The following is a 15439-nucleotide window of genomic DNA, read 5'->3' as shown; positions in this document are numbered from 1 at the left end:
GATCAAACCAAGCACAAATTAAGACAAATACAATGGTCGGACAATAGTTATAAGAACAGAAAGATATTACCCCGTTCCCTTCTTGAGTAGCGCCATAACCCAACCAATATTTTCTTCTCCTCTGTAGCTTTACCTCTACTACTGACCTCTTACAATCAACTGTACTTATACTGGTCTTGTAATCGGTGACCCTGACACTTGCACCTGGAGCCTTGAAATGTGATGTTTTTCCAACATAACAAGGTCAGGGAAGATAAGGTTGATTGGCTATTGTCAGCTTGATGAGTTTAGACTGGAGGGGGGACAAAGTCGATCCGCCATGAGTGGCTTATCTCAACAGACTAAATTCTTTAAGAGACTGGTATTGTCCAGAGCCAAAGTGACTAAGAGAAGGCTGGTCCACCATGAGCAGCTTATCTTAACAAAGCATTCTTACTAAGTTCTTTTAAAGACATTACATAGGACTACAGCAGCTATGCTAAGCACAGGTTATTGCAGCATTTTAGTTTTAACTGTTTCATTGCCAGGCAGCATCATTAAAATTAAGTGTACAAGATATCTTCATGGGCTCTTGCTCGAATCTTCCTTGACCTGTCCATTCTTAAAAGCTGCTTAGTCCTCCTGAACGGGGAGTGGAGTTGGGAGTGGAAGGGGTCTGAAAAATGTCGGGTGCACTAAGAATGTCAGCAGTTTGGTTAAGTATAGTGCAGGTCTCAATAAAAAAATGTTTTAAATTGCCAAGAAAATCACCCATGCAACTTCAGAAATCTAAGTTACACTGATATCAGGTGACGTCAGGCTGAGCTGTGCTTAAATTTTTGGTCTTAAATCTACGTCAGCGCATTATTTGCATAACTCTAGGAAACTCGCATGAGCTAATCTTTTGCATGGAGCTACGTAAATGAGTGGCAGGCGGTTTCGTCGGATGTATCTTGGATTGTGGAAATTCGCACTTAGCGATGTTTCAGCATAAAACTAGTGTAAATCAGTTATATATACATTTTTTTGGGAAAAATGACGCTTTTATGCTGTAGTTACGCCGAAGATTTCTAGCAAATTCCAAGCCAAAGTAAGGGATGCTCTTCTGATCCCTGTTGTTCAGTTATAGGTATATTGTTTGGGCAGTGAAAATATATGTGGATGAGTCTTGCTACTGACACTGGATATAAAAAAATTGTTTCACCAATCAGCTCATGACTCTTTCACCATGATGGACTTAAAATATCCACTTAAAAACAAATAAATGCTTTTAAAAATTGATTTGAAGAAGTACAGACCGCATTATGATTTATTTTTTAAAATTTACATTTTGTTGAGTTATTCTTTAGTGAGACTGTATCCTAATGAATACATTTTTAAAAAAAGTCCCCACATTTTACCATTTTGGGGCAAAATCCACCTCCTTCCTTCCTTCCTTTCATCATCCATTTATGCTTTGATTGGGAATAATTTGCAGACTTCCTGAGAAACTTCCTGCCCGTTAGTGTCAGTTAGCTTCATGTCCCCCTCTCACATGCACTAATGAGTTATAAGAAGCAAGTATTCACTGAAATTGGTTAATCCAAAATATTGTCAATTTCGTCAAATGTTTGTTTTAATAATATTATAGGGTATTTCACGCTGAGCACTAAAACCACTCTTAGTGCCTTTGAAATTGCCTCTAAAGTTTTTTAGTGACCTGTACTTTATAATCTCCATTAGGTACGTAAAGATTTTTTTTCAGACTCCTGTGTAGCAGAAATGTGTATTTGGTACTTTGAAAGCCATTATGGATTCTGTGTGCTCAAAGAATTAAGAAACTTTTTTTTAAGATTTTACTTTTTCTGTTCTAGGCCATAATGGTAAGCACCAGTAATTAGAGGTCAGATTTAGATATTACTTAAACATTTTCTTTATTCATGACCAGAAGGAATAGGTGTCTCCGTATGGGACCAGTCCCAAAAACTTCGAGATGTGGCTGCCTACATGAGAGTCACTCAAGATCATTCTCTGCCAAACCTTGGAGTGTGCACACTGCTGGATGACCTGCTGCAGGAGGTGTGGGGAGACAAACAAAAAGGTGTGGAAATCATAGGTTCTGTATTGAGTGTTTTTTTAATGGAATGTGGACTACAGCACATATTACATGGAATTACATAGAATGTACAGCACAGAAACAAGCCATTCGGTCTATGCCAGGCATTAGGCTCCACATCAGCCTCCTCCCACTGCCCCCCCCCCTTCACATAACCCTATCTGCTTAACCTTCTATTCCTTTCTCCCTCACGTGTTTATTGAGCTTCCCCTTAATTGAATCTATGCTATTCGCCTCAACTACTCCTTGTTGTAGTTTGCACATTGTAATTGTTCTCTGGGTAAAGAAGTTTCTCCTGAATTCCCTATTAGATTTATTAGTGACTTTCTTATATTTATGGCCCCTAGTTTTGGTCTCCTCCACAAATGGAAACATCTTCTCTACGTCTACCCTATCAAACCCTTTCATAATCTTAAAGACTTTTATTAGGTCACCCCTCAGCCTTCTCTTTTCTAGAATCTATAGATTATGAAACAGTTCCTGCAGATTGGAGGGTGACAAATGTAACCCCACTATTTAAAAAAGGAAGGAGAGAGAAAACAGGGAACTACAGACTGGTTAGCTTAACATCAGCAGTAGGGAAAATGCTAGAGTCTATTATAAAGGATGTGATAACAGGACACTTGGAAAATATCAATGGGATTAGACAAAGTCAACATGGATTTATGAAAGGGAAATTGTGTTTGACAAACCTACTGGAGTTTTTTGAGGATGTAACTGGTAGAATAGATAAGGGAGAACCAGTGATTTGTGGTTTATTTGGATTTTCAGAAGGCCTTTGATGAAGTCCCACATAAGAGGTTAGTGTGCAAAATTAAAGCACATGGGATTGGCGGTAATATATTGGCATGGATTAAAAATTGGTTAGCAGACAGGAAACAGAGAGTAGGAATAAATGGGTCTTTTTTGGGGTGGCAGGAGGTGACTAGTGGGGTACCGCAGGGATCAGTGTTGGGCCCCAGCTATTCACAATATATATCATTGATTTGGATGAGGGAACCAAATGTAATATTTCCAAGTTTGCTGATGAAACAAAACTAGGTGGGATCGTGAGTTGTGAGGACGATGCAAAGAGGCTTCAAGGCGATTTAGACAAGTTGAGTGAGTGGGCAAATACATGGCAGATGCAGTATAACGTGGATAAATGTGAAGTTATCCACTTCGGAAGGAAAAACAGAAAGGCAGAGTGTTATTTAAATGGTGATGGATTGGGAAATATTGATATACAAAGGGACCTGGGCGTCCTTGTACACCAGTCACTGAAAGCAAACATGCAGGTGCAGCAAGCAGTTAGGAAGGCAAATGGTATGTTGGCCTTCGTTGCAAGAGGATTTGAGTACAGGAGCAAGGATGTCTTACTGCAGTTATACAGGGCCTTGGTGAGACCACACCTGGATTATTGTGTGCAGTTTTGGTCTCCTTTCCTAAGAAAGGATATACTTGCCATACATGGAGTGCAGCGAAGGTTCACCAGACTGATTCCTGGGACGGCAGGACTGTCGTAAGAGGAGAGATTGGTTGACTAGGCCCCTATTCACTCAAGTTTAGAAGAATGAGAGGGGATCTCATTGAAACATATAAAATTCTGACAGGGCTAGACAGACTGGATACAGGGAGGATGTTTCCCCTGGCTGGGGGGTCCAGAATGAGGGGTCACAGTCTCAGGATACGGGGTAGGACATTTAGGAATGAGATGAGGAGCAATTTCTTCACCACATAAGGCTGTGGAGGCCAAGTCACTGAATATATTTAAGAAGGAGCTAGATAGATTTCTAGACACAAAAGGTACCAAGGGGTTTGGGAAAAGAGTGGGAATATGGTATTGAGATAAAGATCAGCCATAATCATATTGAATGGCGGAGCAGGCTCGAAGGGCCAAATGGCCTACTTCTGCTCTTATTTTCTTTGTTTCTGTATTTAGAGAAAAGAGCCCCAGCCTGTTCAATCTTTCCTGATAGGTATAACCTCTCAGTTCTGGTATCATCCTTGTAAGCCTTTTTTGCACCTTCTCCGGTGCCTCTATATGCTTTTTATAATATGGAGACCAGAACTGTGCATGGTACTCCAAGTGTTGTAATACATTTAAAAAAGGACAGGGAAAGATCATTCACATAAAAGCTGAACAACTTTTGGCAAATATACTGTAAAATGTGAAGATCGGAAACTGAAAAATACCCACACTTATAGTATTGGACTATAATTTCTGGTGTCATAACCATTTGATGCTGTCAAATGAGCTTGTTCCTTTGTTTATTGGTGCTAATTTAATCATATCCTTTTTTTTGGATAGTTCAATAAATTTAAATGGTGCGTGGAAGGTTGCAAAATGACTCTGTTTCTGGTATAGCCTGCTTAAAACATCGAGTTACATCGAAACAACAGCACAGAAATAGGCCAATTGGCTTATATGCTCCACACGAGCCTCCTCCCTCCCTATTAGTATATCCTTCTATTCCTTTCTCCCTCGTGCTTATCTGGCTTCCCCTTAAATGCATACCGTCCCCTTTAACCTATCGGCACGGGCCTCTCAGTATGACACTTAAACTAACTGTTTTTGCTGGAGAGCATCAGGAGCCACATTTACATATAATTCAAAAGTGCTGCTCAGTGCAATTAAATATTAAAAAATTATATTTTTTAATGTTTAAACTTCCCCTTTAAACAAGACCCAATCTAAATGTGACTGTATGATATGAGCAATACGTTGCACATCACCATCCATTTGATGAATTATTTAAGTGAGCCCCCACTCTAGAATTAAAATGATCCATTAATTCTTGTGCTATAGTCCTGTAATCATTTGCATTTATTTTCTCTGTTAATTCTGTAAAGCACAATTCTCCTCTTTTTCAGAATCTGATGTCCAATCTGACCATCTTGCCTTTAATCTCAAACAAATTAAGTTCTGACCTAATTTGTCATTATTGAACTTTTTCAAATTTCAAACTTTTAACCCTCTCTCAGAATGTCTGATTTCTTCTTTGTATTATTTATTTTTGATCTAGTTTGCTATCATTTCCCTAATTCCATAACCCTTAATCTTCCCCAATAGTCTCCTGTGTGGTACTTCATCAAAAGCCCATGTACACGAAAGTCCATGTACACCACATTCACAGCATTTCCCCCATCTGTATTTCAAGTATATAAGAAACTTTAATACCCTCTGCTGCTCCCCCCCCCCGCCCCATTATACCACAAGCTGTTTTTCATCTCCTAAAATGACTAGCCACCATCTTGAAAATCTTTCAAGTGGGGATCAAGTATTAAATCCACAGAGAGACAGATCAGTCAAAAATACTACTTCATATAGCTACAGTTATGGGAACTAAAATGTGGCTTGATATAATTTAGCAAGAAAACACATTTCAGAATCTTTGCCCCAGATGGAAAGAGGGGTATCTTCCCTTGTGTGACAGGCTATATGTGTGGCCCTGCTACTGTCTAATTTTATCTGAAAATTACACTTATCCCCTATGAGAACAGAGAGAAAAGCAGTTCTGGTTATGATGTTGTTGTCCATGTATAGTAACTGAGAACTGTGACGTCGAAAATATCAAAACACCCATATAGTAAAATATGCATACTGCAAGCATAAGAATTCAAAACAATAACAGCTTAATTATTAAAGAAAAACTATCAATTTTGTAAATTTGTTTTTTTCCCTATTTCCCCCCCCCACAACCCCGCTCCTTGTAGGTTAGTGACTTATATCCACACTATCATCATGTCAGGTGAGGAGGTGCAGATTTAAACCTAGGTATCATAGTTGAGATCCTGATACTATGGAGGAGAAATTCAACTTGCATCCAAAAGGGGCCCAAAGTTGGTGGATGGACCAATTCGTGCCGGCCTGCACCTGAGCCAAATTCAACTTTTGGCCTCATTTAATGGCCAAACAGATGCCCCACTGCAGCCCACCAGTCGGGGAGGGACTGAGGAAATCAGTCTGGGATATCAGCCTGTCCTCATGCGTAGCCGGCCGGCAGCTCGGGTCTTGGCGGGGAGGCGATCCCGATGAGGGGACCTCGTATGTGTCAGAGTGCCAGAGTTCTTTTGTGGGCCCAGGACGATCACTCCTGTTTCTCCTGAAGATTACTGAAATTTACTTGGTCCCTTTAAGGACCGTTGGTTAGGCCGCTGAAGACATGCTACAACTAGGCAGAGCTTGCACGGCGCAAGCTCCACCCATTAGTACCTGAATTTCGTATTCGGGGTTCTACAACCGGCATACGACCGCGATTTGCATATTTAAGAGTTTATTTTCAAGGGGCTGCCGTGGATGACTAAAGGTCAACCAAGGCAATATAGCGTCCGGCGCATTTCCGATCCAGATCAGGTGCGACAGATGTGAAATTTGGAGGCCCAATACCCATTTTATTGGTGCAAAGCGGGCATCTGTAAGTTGAATTTCTCCCCCTATATTACTATGATGTCCTTTGATCTAGATTTTATTTGGTTATATAATGAATGGAAATAAATGGTAGGCAGGTTACAGGTGTACAGGTAAATTATAATGTTTTTATGGTGTTGTTGAAGCAGCTATGGGTATAGGTAGTCACCTCTTCATGTGTAAACATCTGGCACTTTTTCAGCATATTGGTGAATGAGAAGAATCTCAAACTATTTTTTTCTTTCTTCTCAGATATGTTTCTGAAAACCAGCACGTTTATGAATACAAAGAAATCCCATGAGGTTGAGGTGATGTCTGAAGTCATCGCATGTTTTGCCAAATACTGCAATATCAAACAGGTGAGAGAGAACATCCAATCATTAATTAGATGAAGCATTCTAGTAGGACAATTTCCAAGTCTGTTTAAAGCACTAGTTTCCTGAAAGCAGTACAGTGTCTCTGGTGCAGTTACTAGTCTAAATCCTTTTTGTCCAAGATATGTTGAATATGCAGCTCCTAATTCCTGGATTAATTTCCTTTCATGCAGTTACTTTCCATATATAGAGCATGAGATGGTGTGAAAGTAGTGCTGGTGGCATACCAGTATTTTCAGTTTCTGTAGAAATTAAGATGCTAATGCATATTGGTGATGGTAGCTGTTAGCATCCACTAAGCATGCAGATTTAGAACATGGTCCAAAGACGGCTACATCATGGAATGTTAGATCAGTTCTGCCAACTCCCCAGTTCTGTCAACTCCTGCCAACTCTGTCAACAACAATTTGTTGATTTTATCTCCCGGGTGGGAATGCGGCCAAGTGAACAGTTGGCCTGTCCGGGTGCGGCAGCAGACAGGCTTGGCCGATTTTAATGGCCGGGCCTCATTAGCATGCTGCTTCCAGATCAAAAAGGGGAGAAAACGGCTGCTTGGCCGTTAAAATAGCGCAGCTCGGAGGCCGCTGCTGGGGACCTGCGGGAACGGTCCCCGGCACAAGAGCTCTTCCTGGCCTTACAAGAAAATCTTGGGCCTCCCCTGAACCCAGGCTTCCCTCGTCGGGGTTTCTCCTTGCAACTATTTATCTTGGGTAAGTCTCCCACTCCATTTTAACTGTCCCCTGCCTGGTGTGAACCAGACTGGTTTGGGGGGGGGTGGGGAGTTAAAATTACCCCCAATGTGCTTTCATTCTCAGGCAAGGGAGGTATGATTGGAGGGTTTCATGCTTTCCCACAGGGAAGCAGGCTGTATCATTTTGGGTTAGTAATGTCTGTTTCAGAAGCAACATGGGTAGTAGCAATTACCCTCTCTCTTAGTTGGGCAATAATGCATGACATGGGGGAATTTAAATGAGGGAGAAGTGTCTCCATTGGTAAATATATTTTTAGATATTTGTCTTGCCCATATTTGTCATCTCCAGGAGTGAATTTGGTGACAGGATTATGCAAGGAACAATAGAATTTAAATGTAAAATAAACCATGAAATGTACAAGTTAAGATTCTAATTTCAGTCACAGTGCTGAGTATGTAAAAAGTGCATTTAGCAAACTTTTTGTTTCAGTATTGTCCCACTGCCAACGATGATAGAAATAGGCCACAAAAACCACCAGAAACTAAAGCTGTGATTTGGACTTTTGTAAGAGAGTTTGACTTGCTTTGGGTATTATTTTGCTATTTCTTTTCAGTGCTTGGTTTGTTTATCAAGGCAAATTATTTCAATACAATTATATATTCATATTGGTGGAAATGCTTATAGCGTAGGTAAACCCCCAAATTTTCTCATCAAAATTAACTGGAAAATTCATAAATCAGTTTAATTTAAAATTAGTTTAGATATATGCTATTGATCCATAATTAGCATTTAAAAAGTGAAGAAAATTTGTGTTTGGTCTAATCCAAAGTAACACCAGAATGTACGGAAATATGCCAAAGCACTTAACAGTCGGAGTCAGACACCGAACAGTCATATGCTAATAGTTGTAGCAAGAAGGTGTCTGTTCATACTAGCTCTGGAGTGCACAAAGACAGGACTTTATTAAGCAGAATAATGCAAGGCCCCTTTACTGCACCAGAAAATCCCACAATGTCTGTGTTTGAAACAGTTTTTGTTTTGGTACGCTGTAGTGAAGTCTGTCAATGAGTTCAGAGTTTATTTTTAAAAAGTGTGACTCAGGAAGTAATGGACCATTATAAGGAGGCTAGGGACATTTTAGGAAATGTACAGTATATGACTAACTTAAAACAACCAGAACTCTAACGTGCTGGCTGCACTTACTCTAGACTGTGTAATAGCTTATGCATGTCTATGAAATTCTAATATGTGCAATTATATAACTGATCTATAAAAATACCAGTACATTTCTGGTGACCAGCATACACTATATAGATCTCATTGGGGCTTTTTACATAAAGGTATCCAAGGATAGATTTTCTGCCTGTTGACTCTGAATAGAGAAAAAATCTAGCCCATATTTTATTGATTAAAGTGAATCTAATTTACAAAAGTCAAATTTATGTTTACCCAATCTGGTTACATAGATTGACTAAAATTTCAGTTAATATTTAAAAAAAATAAATACTAGCTAATCCTGAGTTGCTACCTAATATTGAAACATGAAGTGCAGAAATTAGTCAAAGTGAAGGAATTGGGTGGCGCAGTGGATTAACACACAGTTCTTGCCTCAGTGGGATTGAACTCTCCTCTGTGTGCCAGCTATGAAGATCCTCAAATAAAATGAGTTTGGGCAGTATAGCCAAAATTTGGCATAAACTGTGAATCTTAATCAAAGAATGCCCAACGGTATCTTGTGGAAATGTTGGTAGTGCCATAAGAGTGTTTCTTCAGATTACAATTAAGGCACACAGGGAGCTTCACCCTTCATCAGACAACGTTGTATTTTATTCTAACAATGGGTGGGAAGAGTAAAAAAATGTTCTATTCCACAGCACTGACAGCCCTCATGTTAGCATATAATTCAGCAAAAAATTACTATTAACAAAAAAAATCTGTAAATCTAAATTAACTTTGAAACCTATATTAAAGGTCACCAAACTAAATCTGATGTATACATGTAAATGACCAAATATATTCCTATAAATTTAAAAACAACTTAGAGTTGAGACAGTTTATCTTGGCTCCAGATGTTTCCAATATGAGTATTTTTCAAATCTCAAAATCTCCAGATGTGACCTCATCAATGATATCAGAACCATTTGCTAATATGCAATGTGTACTATCCATTTAAGAAAATGGTGTCACTAATACTTTTTGGCAGAATTAATTATGAATTTGGCTGCAACACTGTTGATGACATCATTTTGTATCTGCAAAGGAACAGTATAAGCTTTGAGAAACATTTGGAGATCAAGGTTCAGTTCAAATACACAAATGTGTAGAAGTATTCTCTAAAACAAAAATAAAATGCTGGTGACATTTTTCCACGCAGGGGGTAGTCAATCTCTGCTCTATTTTTGAAGAGATATAGCAAGTAGGTACAAGATGTGCCTCCCACAGGAGGGAAATTAGAGTGAGACCACTCTTGCAGTCAGCTCAAGACTGACATCGATCAAGGGTAAATGATTCCTGTTCTACCAGGAAATTATGCGTAGCATGAGGAGGGCAACAGGAGCAGGGAGCAGAGAAACAAACAATGAATCTACGGCCATGGTGTGCTTTCTAAAAGGCCAGTAGTGAGTATATTATTGTCATTCTGTGCAATATGAGAATGTCACAGGAGACACATTTTTTCCCCTTTAATCAGTTTTTGTTTGTTCCAGGTGGTTACCCACCAGATAAATTAGCACGAGACATAATTTTAAATATAAACATTAATTGAGCTCATCAGTTTTCCTGTGCTAGGTAAACATATTGACTATTATGCACTTCTACATTTTGATATGACACCTATCCTAAAGTAATATTTTGTGAAGAGTTTTGATTCTCAGTTTCAAGTAGATAGCTCGTACACAAGGCGTTGATGGACTAAAGCTTTGGGAGGCTGTTTATATGACATAATTAATTGATTTTAAACCTGAATGCATTTTCTATCTTGAGCCTTCCAAATTATTTATCTTCCATCTCTTTTTACATGTTAGTGTCTTTCTATTTTCATAGAATATTTCCTGATTTTGAAATATGCTATCTTCAATTTATAGGATAGAAATTACTATTGACGATGTTATTGGGCAAGCACTTAATGGCCTGTATTCCTTTCCCAACTATTTAACAAAGATGTTAACCTGTTTATTTTAAATAGGTAACGCCTCCATTAAAATAGAGAAAAGCATTTGGTACAAGCATGTTAAACGTCCACATAATAGAATCATCAGCAGTAATTTCTACCTTTGCATGAGAGATGGTGTATTTTATCCACCCCCCCCCCCGCCAACTCTCATTTGCTACTTCCCTAAATTTCTGTAGCTCTCTGTCTGATAATTCTGCACACTTACTACTTAATTTTCTACATTTTCTCTAGTTAGATTTTTCTGATTTGTCACTCCACTCGTTGCCTTCACTACACCTGCAAATTGCACCATCTACCCTCTTTTCAAACCCTCTGCGCATTTCTAATGTCTCTCTGCTCTTTGATCACCTATCCATTTTCTCTCAATTTCTGCCTAGTTTTCACTCTCTTTAGCTTCTTACTCACTCTGCCTTTGCCTACATCCTACTTCAAAGTAATTAATTGTATATGATGTTTGGTATGTTTGAGAGACATGATAAAGCGCTATATAAGTACAAGTCTTTTTTTTTACTTGCTACTTGCCCTATATCCAAAGCCTTTCCTGGTTCTCGTTTGTTCTTTTTCTTGCTCACTCCCCAGGTGAGTTAGGGTTATGCTTCGGAAGGTAAAAATGCTTTTTTCATCCATTGGCCATGCCTGAGGATTCTTAGGGGGTGATTTTAAACCCCAAGAATGGGTGGGTTGGGGGCGGGTGGGAGTTGAAAATAGTTGGGTTTTTTTGGGTCGCAACTGCAAAATTTTCGGACGTTGCATTCCCAGTGGGAAGCTTGTACTTTTATGTGCCAACGTTAAACCCGGAAATAAAGCCGGGTTGCAGTCGCGACCCAAAAACCAACTATTTTCAAATCCCACCCACCCCCAACCCACCAGTTCTTGGGGTTTAAAATCACCCCCATAAGCCCTAAGTTTACCAGCAACACTTGTTGCTTCACCCTTTTCCCATTGTGTGTGATTCTGTGCTGATACCTGCTTCAAGTGGGAGTGGCACGAGGTGTGCTGAGGTGAGTGGTGCTCTTCGGGTGCACCCAATCAGCCACTGAGCTCTCCTTGCTCTGCCATGAGAATGGATAGGACATTTTGAATCTTCAAACACATTTATCCGTTTGAGTGCTGTATTCTCATTCCATGCACTATTATGCACTTGTGGAGAATCAGTGTGTACGAATGCACTGATGTAACATATTTTGCAAATTATAGAATATATAGTACTGTGCACATCTCCAGTCTCCACAGTCCCTGTGTCTACCAAACATTTCATTCCAAATGAGTTCGTATATGGTATTAATTCCTTCATGTAGGATACACCATCTGTTCTGCTCTGTGCCTCCTATTAGGCGTCAGTTTTGATTTTAAAAGACAAGAGCTACAGCTATCCAGACAGTGTGATTGACGCATGGAAATGTTTTCCTGCAGCGTATTTACATTCATGTTTCAGAACCACACATCCCCCCAATTTTGTTAGTACGTTCTAAATTACATACTTTTTCCCATTTTTCATTTAGAGAAAAATCTAGTCCCTGGGGTGCAAGAAGTGGAGTAAGAATGTGAAATAGGACGTGAGGGATAAAGAGGGCAATCAGAGGGAACAAGAACTGGGAGAAGCCAGAAAAGGGAGAGAGAAATAGGGAGATAGCTAGCCATTTTAAGCTGAAGCCATAAATAAACATTTTATAGCCCAGATACTTTGCAGCTGAAGGATTCTGTGAGGGTGGAGTATCCTTTGACAGACTTCATTGACAGCGTTTAAACTCAACTTCTATCAAACCATGTAGTACGGAATCATCAATGTTGATAAATTAATGAATTATTAACTTTCTGTGTGAGGACATTGTAAAAATTGCAAATTCTCGTTTATTCAATTTATATTCGCTGAAGTCAGATATTGTACATCGCTGGCTTACAACATGGAGTCAAAAGCCGTCATGGTAGACTGGCCTTGAACTAAATTTGAACAAAATTAATCCCACACAATGATCCATTGTATTCCTTGAAATACTCTTGAACAAATACACAGAAAGTAATTTGATCCACAAAAATTATAGTCAGAAAACAATTATTCAAATTAATGCCTAGACAATCTTCCAAATAAATCTGGTAATATTTATCTAACTTGTATGCAATAAAGATAATGGTTACAATACAAAACAAATGAAAATGTAGAAGAATGAAAACAATGACATAAGTCTGCATGGTTTCATTATACAGATCTAAGATTCAAGATCCAGACTGTTTGATGTCAATGATGTACAGTATTTCTGTTGATACTGACCTTTATTTCAACTCTAGTTAATTTTATCCTGATGCAAGGTTGTTTTTCACAATCTAAGGTGTTCTAACTCCTTTCTGCACTACCCTCAGGCTCTATATTTATAAGTTGTATCCAATTTTAAATCCAAATGTACAATATATATTTAACCTTGACAGAAATTTGCTTTTCTTCACTGTTTCTGAATTGAAATGCAAATTCCCAATCCCAGTGCTTTAATCTGGTTACTTCTCCCCAAAGATTTGTTCTGCAGAAGGGCAAAAGATTTCCCCATACCAATTCTACACCAAAGCAAAAAGAGAACTTGGGCTGCAGGATTTTCCAGTATAATTAAATACAAGTAAATCATTTGGCATGTGGGTACTGAGTATTTCATATATGTCAACCATTACCGCTTTGGGAACCTTGCCCATGAGTCAAGTTTGCTGACAGAAGTCAGCACAGACCAAGTCCCAGGCCCCAGGCCCCTCAGCACTGCCCCTTCCTGAGTCCTACCACTGATGGATGTGATTCGGGCCACTGCATACTGTGAGCAGGAATTCTCATGAGAGTAGTAATTCCCAACTACAATACGCAGCAGCCAGAATCACTTCCATTAGCAGCAGGACTTAGTAGGAGTGGTGCTGAGGGCAGGGGAGAAATGAATGGTAATAAGGGAGAGAGGGAAGGGGGATAATGAAGGTGAAATGGATTATTGTGAAGGGGGGAAAGAAGAGGGAAATTGGTGGCAGTGAAGGGGAAAGGGAAGGGAAGGTAATGGATGGTGAGAAAGAAGCCAGGATCACGCATAGCAGTGTATGTAGGGTCAGTGGGAGGGCATTTGATTTTCAGTTCATACAAATCCTGGGCACCCGCCAGACCCACACTGCCAGAACTTCTGGTGCTTGACCACTATCCAGGGGAGAATTCCAAACTCCCCACCGCCATTGAAAAACAATTTACATTAAAATATTTTTGTTAAAGAAATTCCACTTCCCTGGACCCATTTCTCTTCCATCCCCGGTGGTGCCCACTTCTGCCTTCCTGGAGGCCAATATGCCTCTGCTAACTCGGTGGACTGGCCTCTAGCCTTACACTCGGTCCTATATTGGCCAGGGAGGTCGGGACTCCCAGCATAGGGAGTCCCCACCTTCACCCCCACCCCCACCCAGTGGAAAATCCCAGATTAGGTTGGGATGCGGTGTATTCAGAGCCCAGCCCATTTCTGAGCTGTTCTGCTGGACCTCTGTTGGAGTCACATACATTGATCTTCTCTCCTTCAGCAATTGCCTATTTGTAGCTATTTATGGCTTGTTCATTGATTGGTTTCCCACCTGCTCCCCTGTCTGCTCAATAATATTTTGGGCAATTAGCGTTGTTCACTTAACAGTGATTTATTGTGATTTGTTGCTTTTTGGTGAATATGATAAGAGTCAATCAGGTGCAAATGTGACATATACTTTGCATATGGGTACACTTTCAACTTGGCATGATACTTATACCTTAAAGTGTGACTTGTGACGTACATTTCCCCATGTACAGGAAGATATTAATAAACTTGCAGAATGGGCATGTAATTGGCATATGAATTTCAATATAGATAAGTGTGAGGTATTACATTTTGCTAAGAAGAATAAGGGGGCCACTTACTGCTTGGATAATTAGAGTCTAAATGGGGTAGAGGAGCAGAGGGATCTGGGGGTACATATACACAAATCATTAAAAGTAGCGACGCAGGTTAATAAGGCCATTTTTTAAAAAAAAGCAAACCAAGCACTGGGGTTCATTCCTAGAGGGATAGAATTGAAAAGCAGAGAAGTTATGTTAAACTTGTACAGAACCTTGGTTAGACCACACTTGGAGTACTGTGGACAGTTCTGGTCTCCACATTATAAAAATGATATAGAGGCACTGGAGAAGATGCAAAAAAGATTTACTATGATGATACCAGAACTGAGAGGTTACACCCATCAGCAAAGATTGAGCAGGCTGGGGCTGTTTTCTCTAGAAAAGAGAAGACCTGATAGAGGTCTTTAAGATAATGAAAGAGTTTGATAAGGTAGATATAGAGAAAATGTTTCCATTTGTGAGGGTGTCCAAAACTAGGGGTCATAAATATAAGATAGTCACTAATAAATCCAGTAGGAAATTCAGGAGAAACTTCTTTACCCAGAGAGTGGTTAGAATGTGAAACTCACTGTCACAAGGAGGAGTTGAGGCGACTAGCATAGATGCATTTAAGGGGAAGCTAGATAAACACATGGGGGAGAAAGGAATAGAAGGATATGCTGATAGGGTTATATGTAGTAGGGAGGGAGGAGGCTCGTGTGGAGCATAAACACCGGCATGGACCTGTTAGGCCGAATGGCCAGTTTCTGTGCTGTACATTCTATGTAATTCTATGTAATGCAATAATACTATAGATGTGAGCTAGACACAAGACTTGTAATTACATAGACGATGGAGTCCCTATCTCTGTAACTTCCTCCAGC

The 15439-nt window shown here is 39.7% G+C and overlaps 1 protein-coding gene across 2 annotated transcripts in view; it reads left to right on the top strand.

The window, feature by feature from the left end:
* Window positions 1–15439, top strand: part of mettl25 (methyltransferase like 25) — a 75201-nt gene that overhangs the window by 5048 nt on the left and 54714 nt on the right. For both annotated transcript variants that reach the window (XM_067999461.1, XM_067999460.1), the window contains exons 2-3: window positions 1907–2059; window positions 6717–6823. In XM_067999461.1, the coding sequence (XP_067855562.1) occupies window positions 1907–2059; window positions 6717–6823 (260 nt within the window). The remainder of the gene's footprint in view (window positions 1–1906; window positions 2060–6716; window positions 6824–15439) is intronic.

Source organism: Heptranchias perlo, chromosome 18 (assembly GCF_035084215.1).
Source record: "Heptranchias perlo isolate sHepPer1 chromosome 18, sHepPer1.hap1, whole genome shotgun sequence".
NCBI lineage: Eukaryota > Metazoa > Chordata > Chondrichthyes > Hexanchiformes > Hexanchidae > Heptranchias > Heptranchias perlo.
This window is presented reverse-complemented; position numbering and strand designations above follow the sequence as displayed.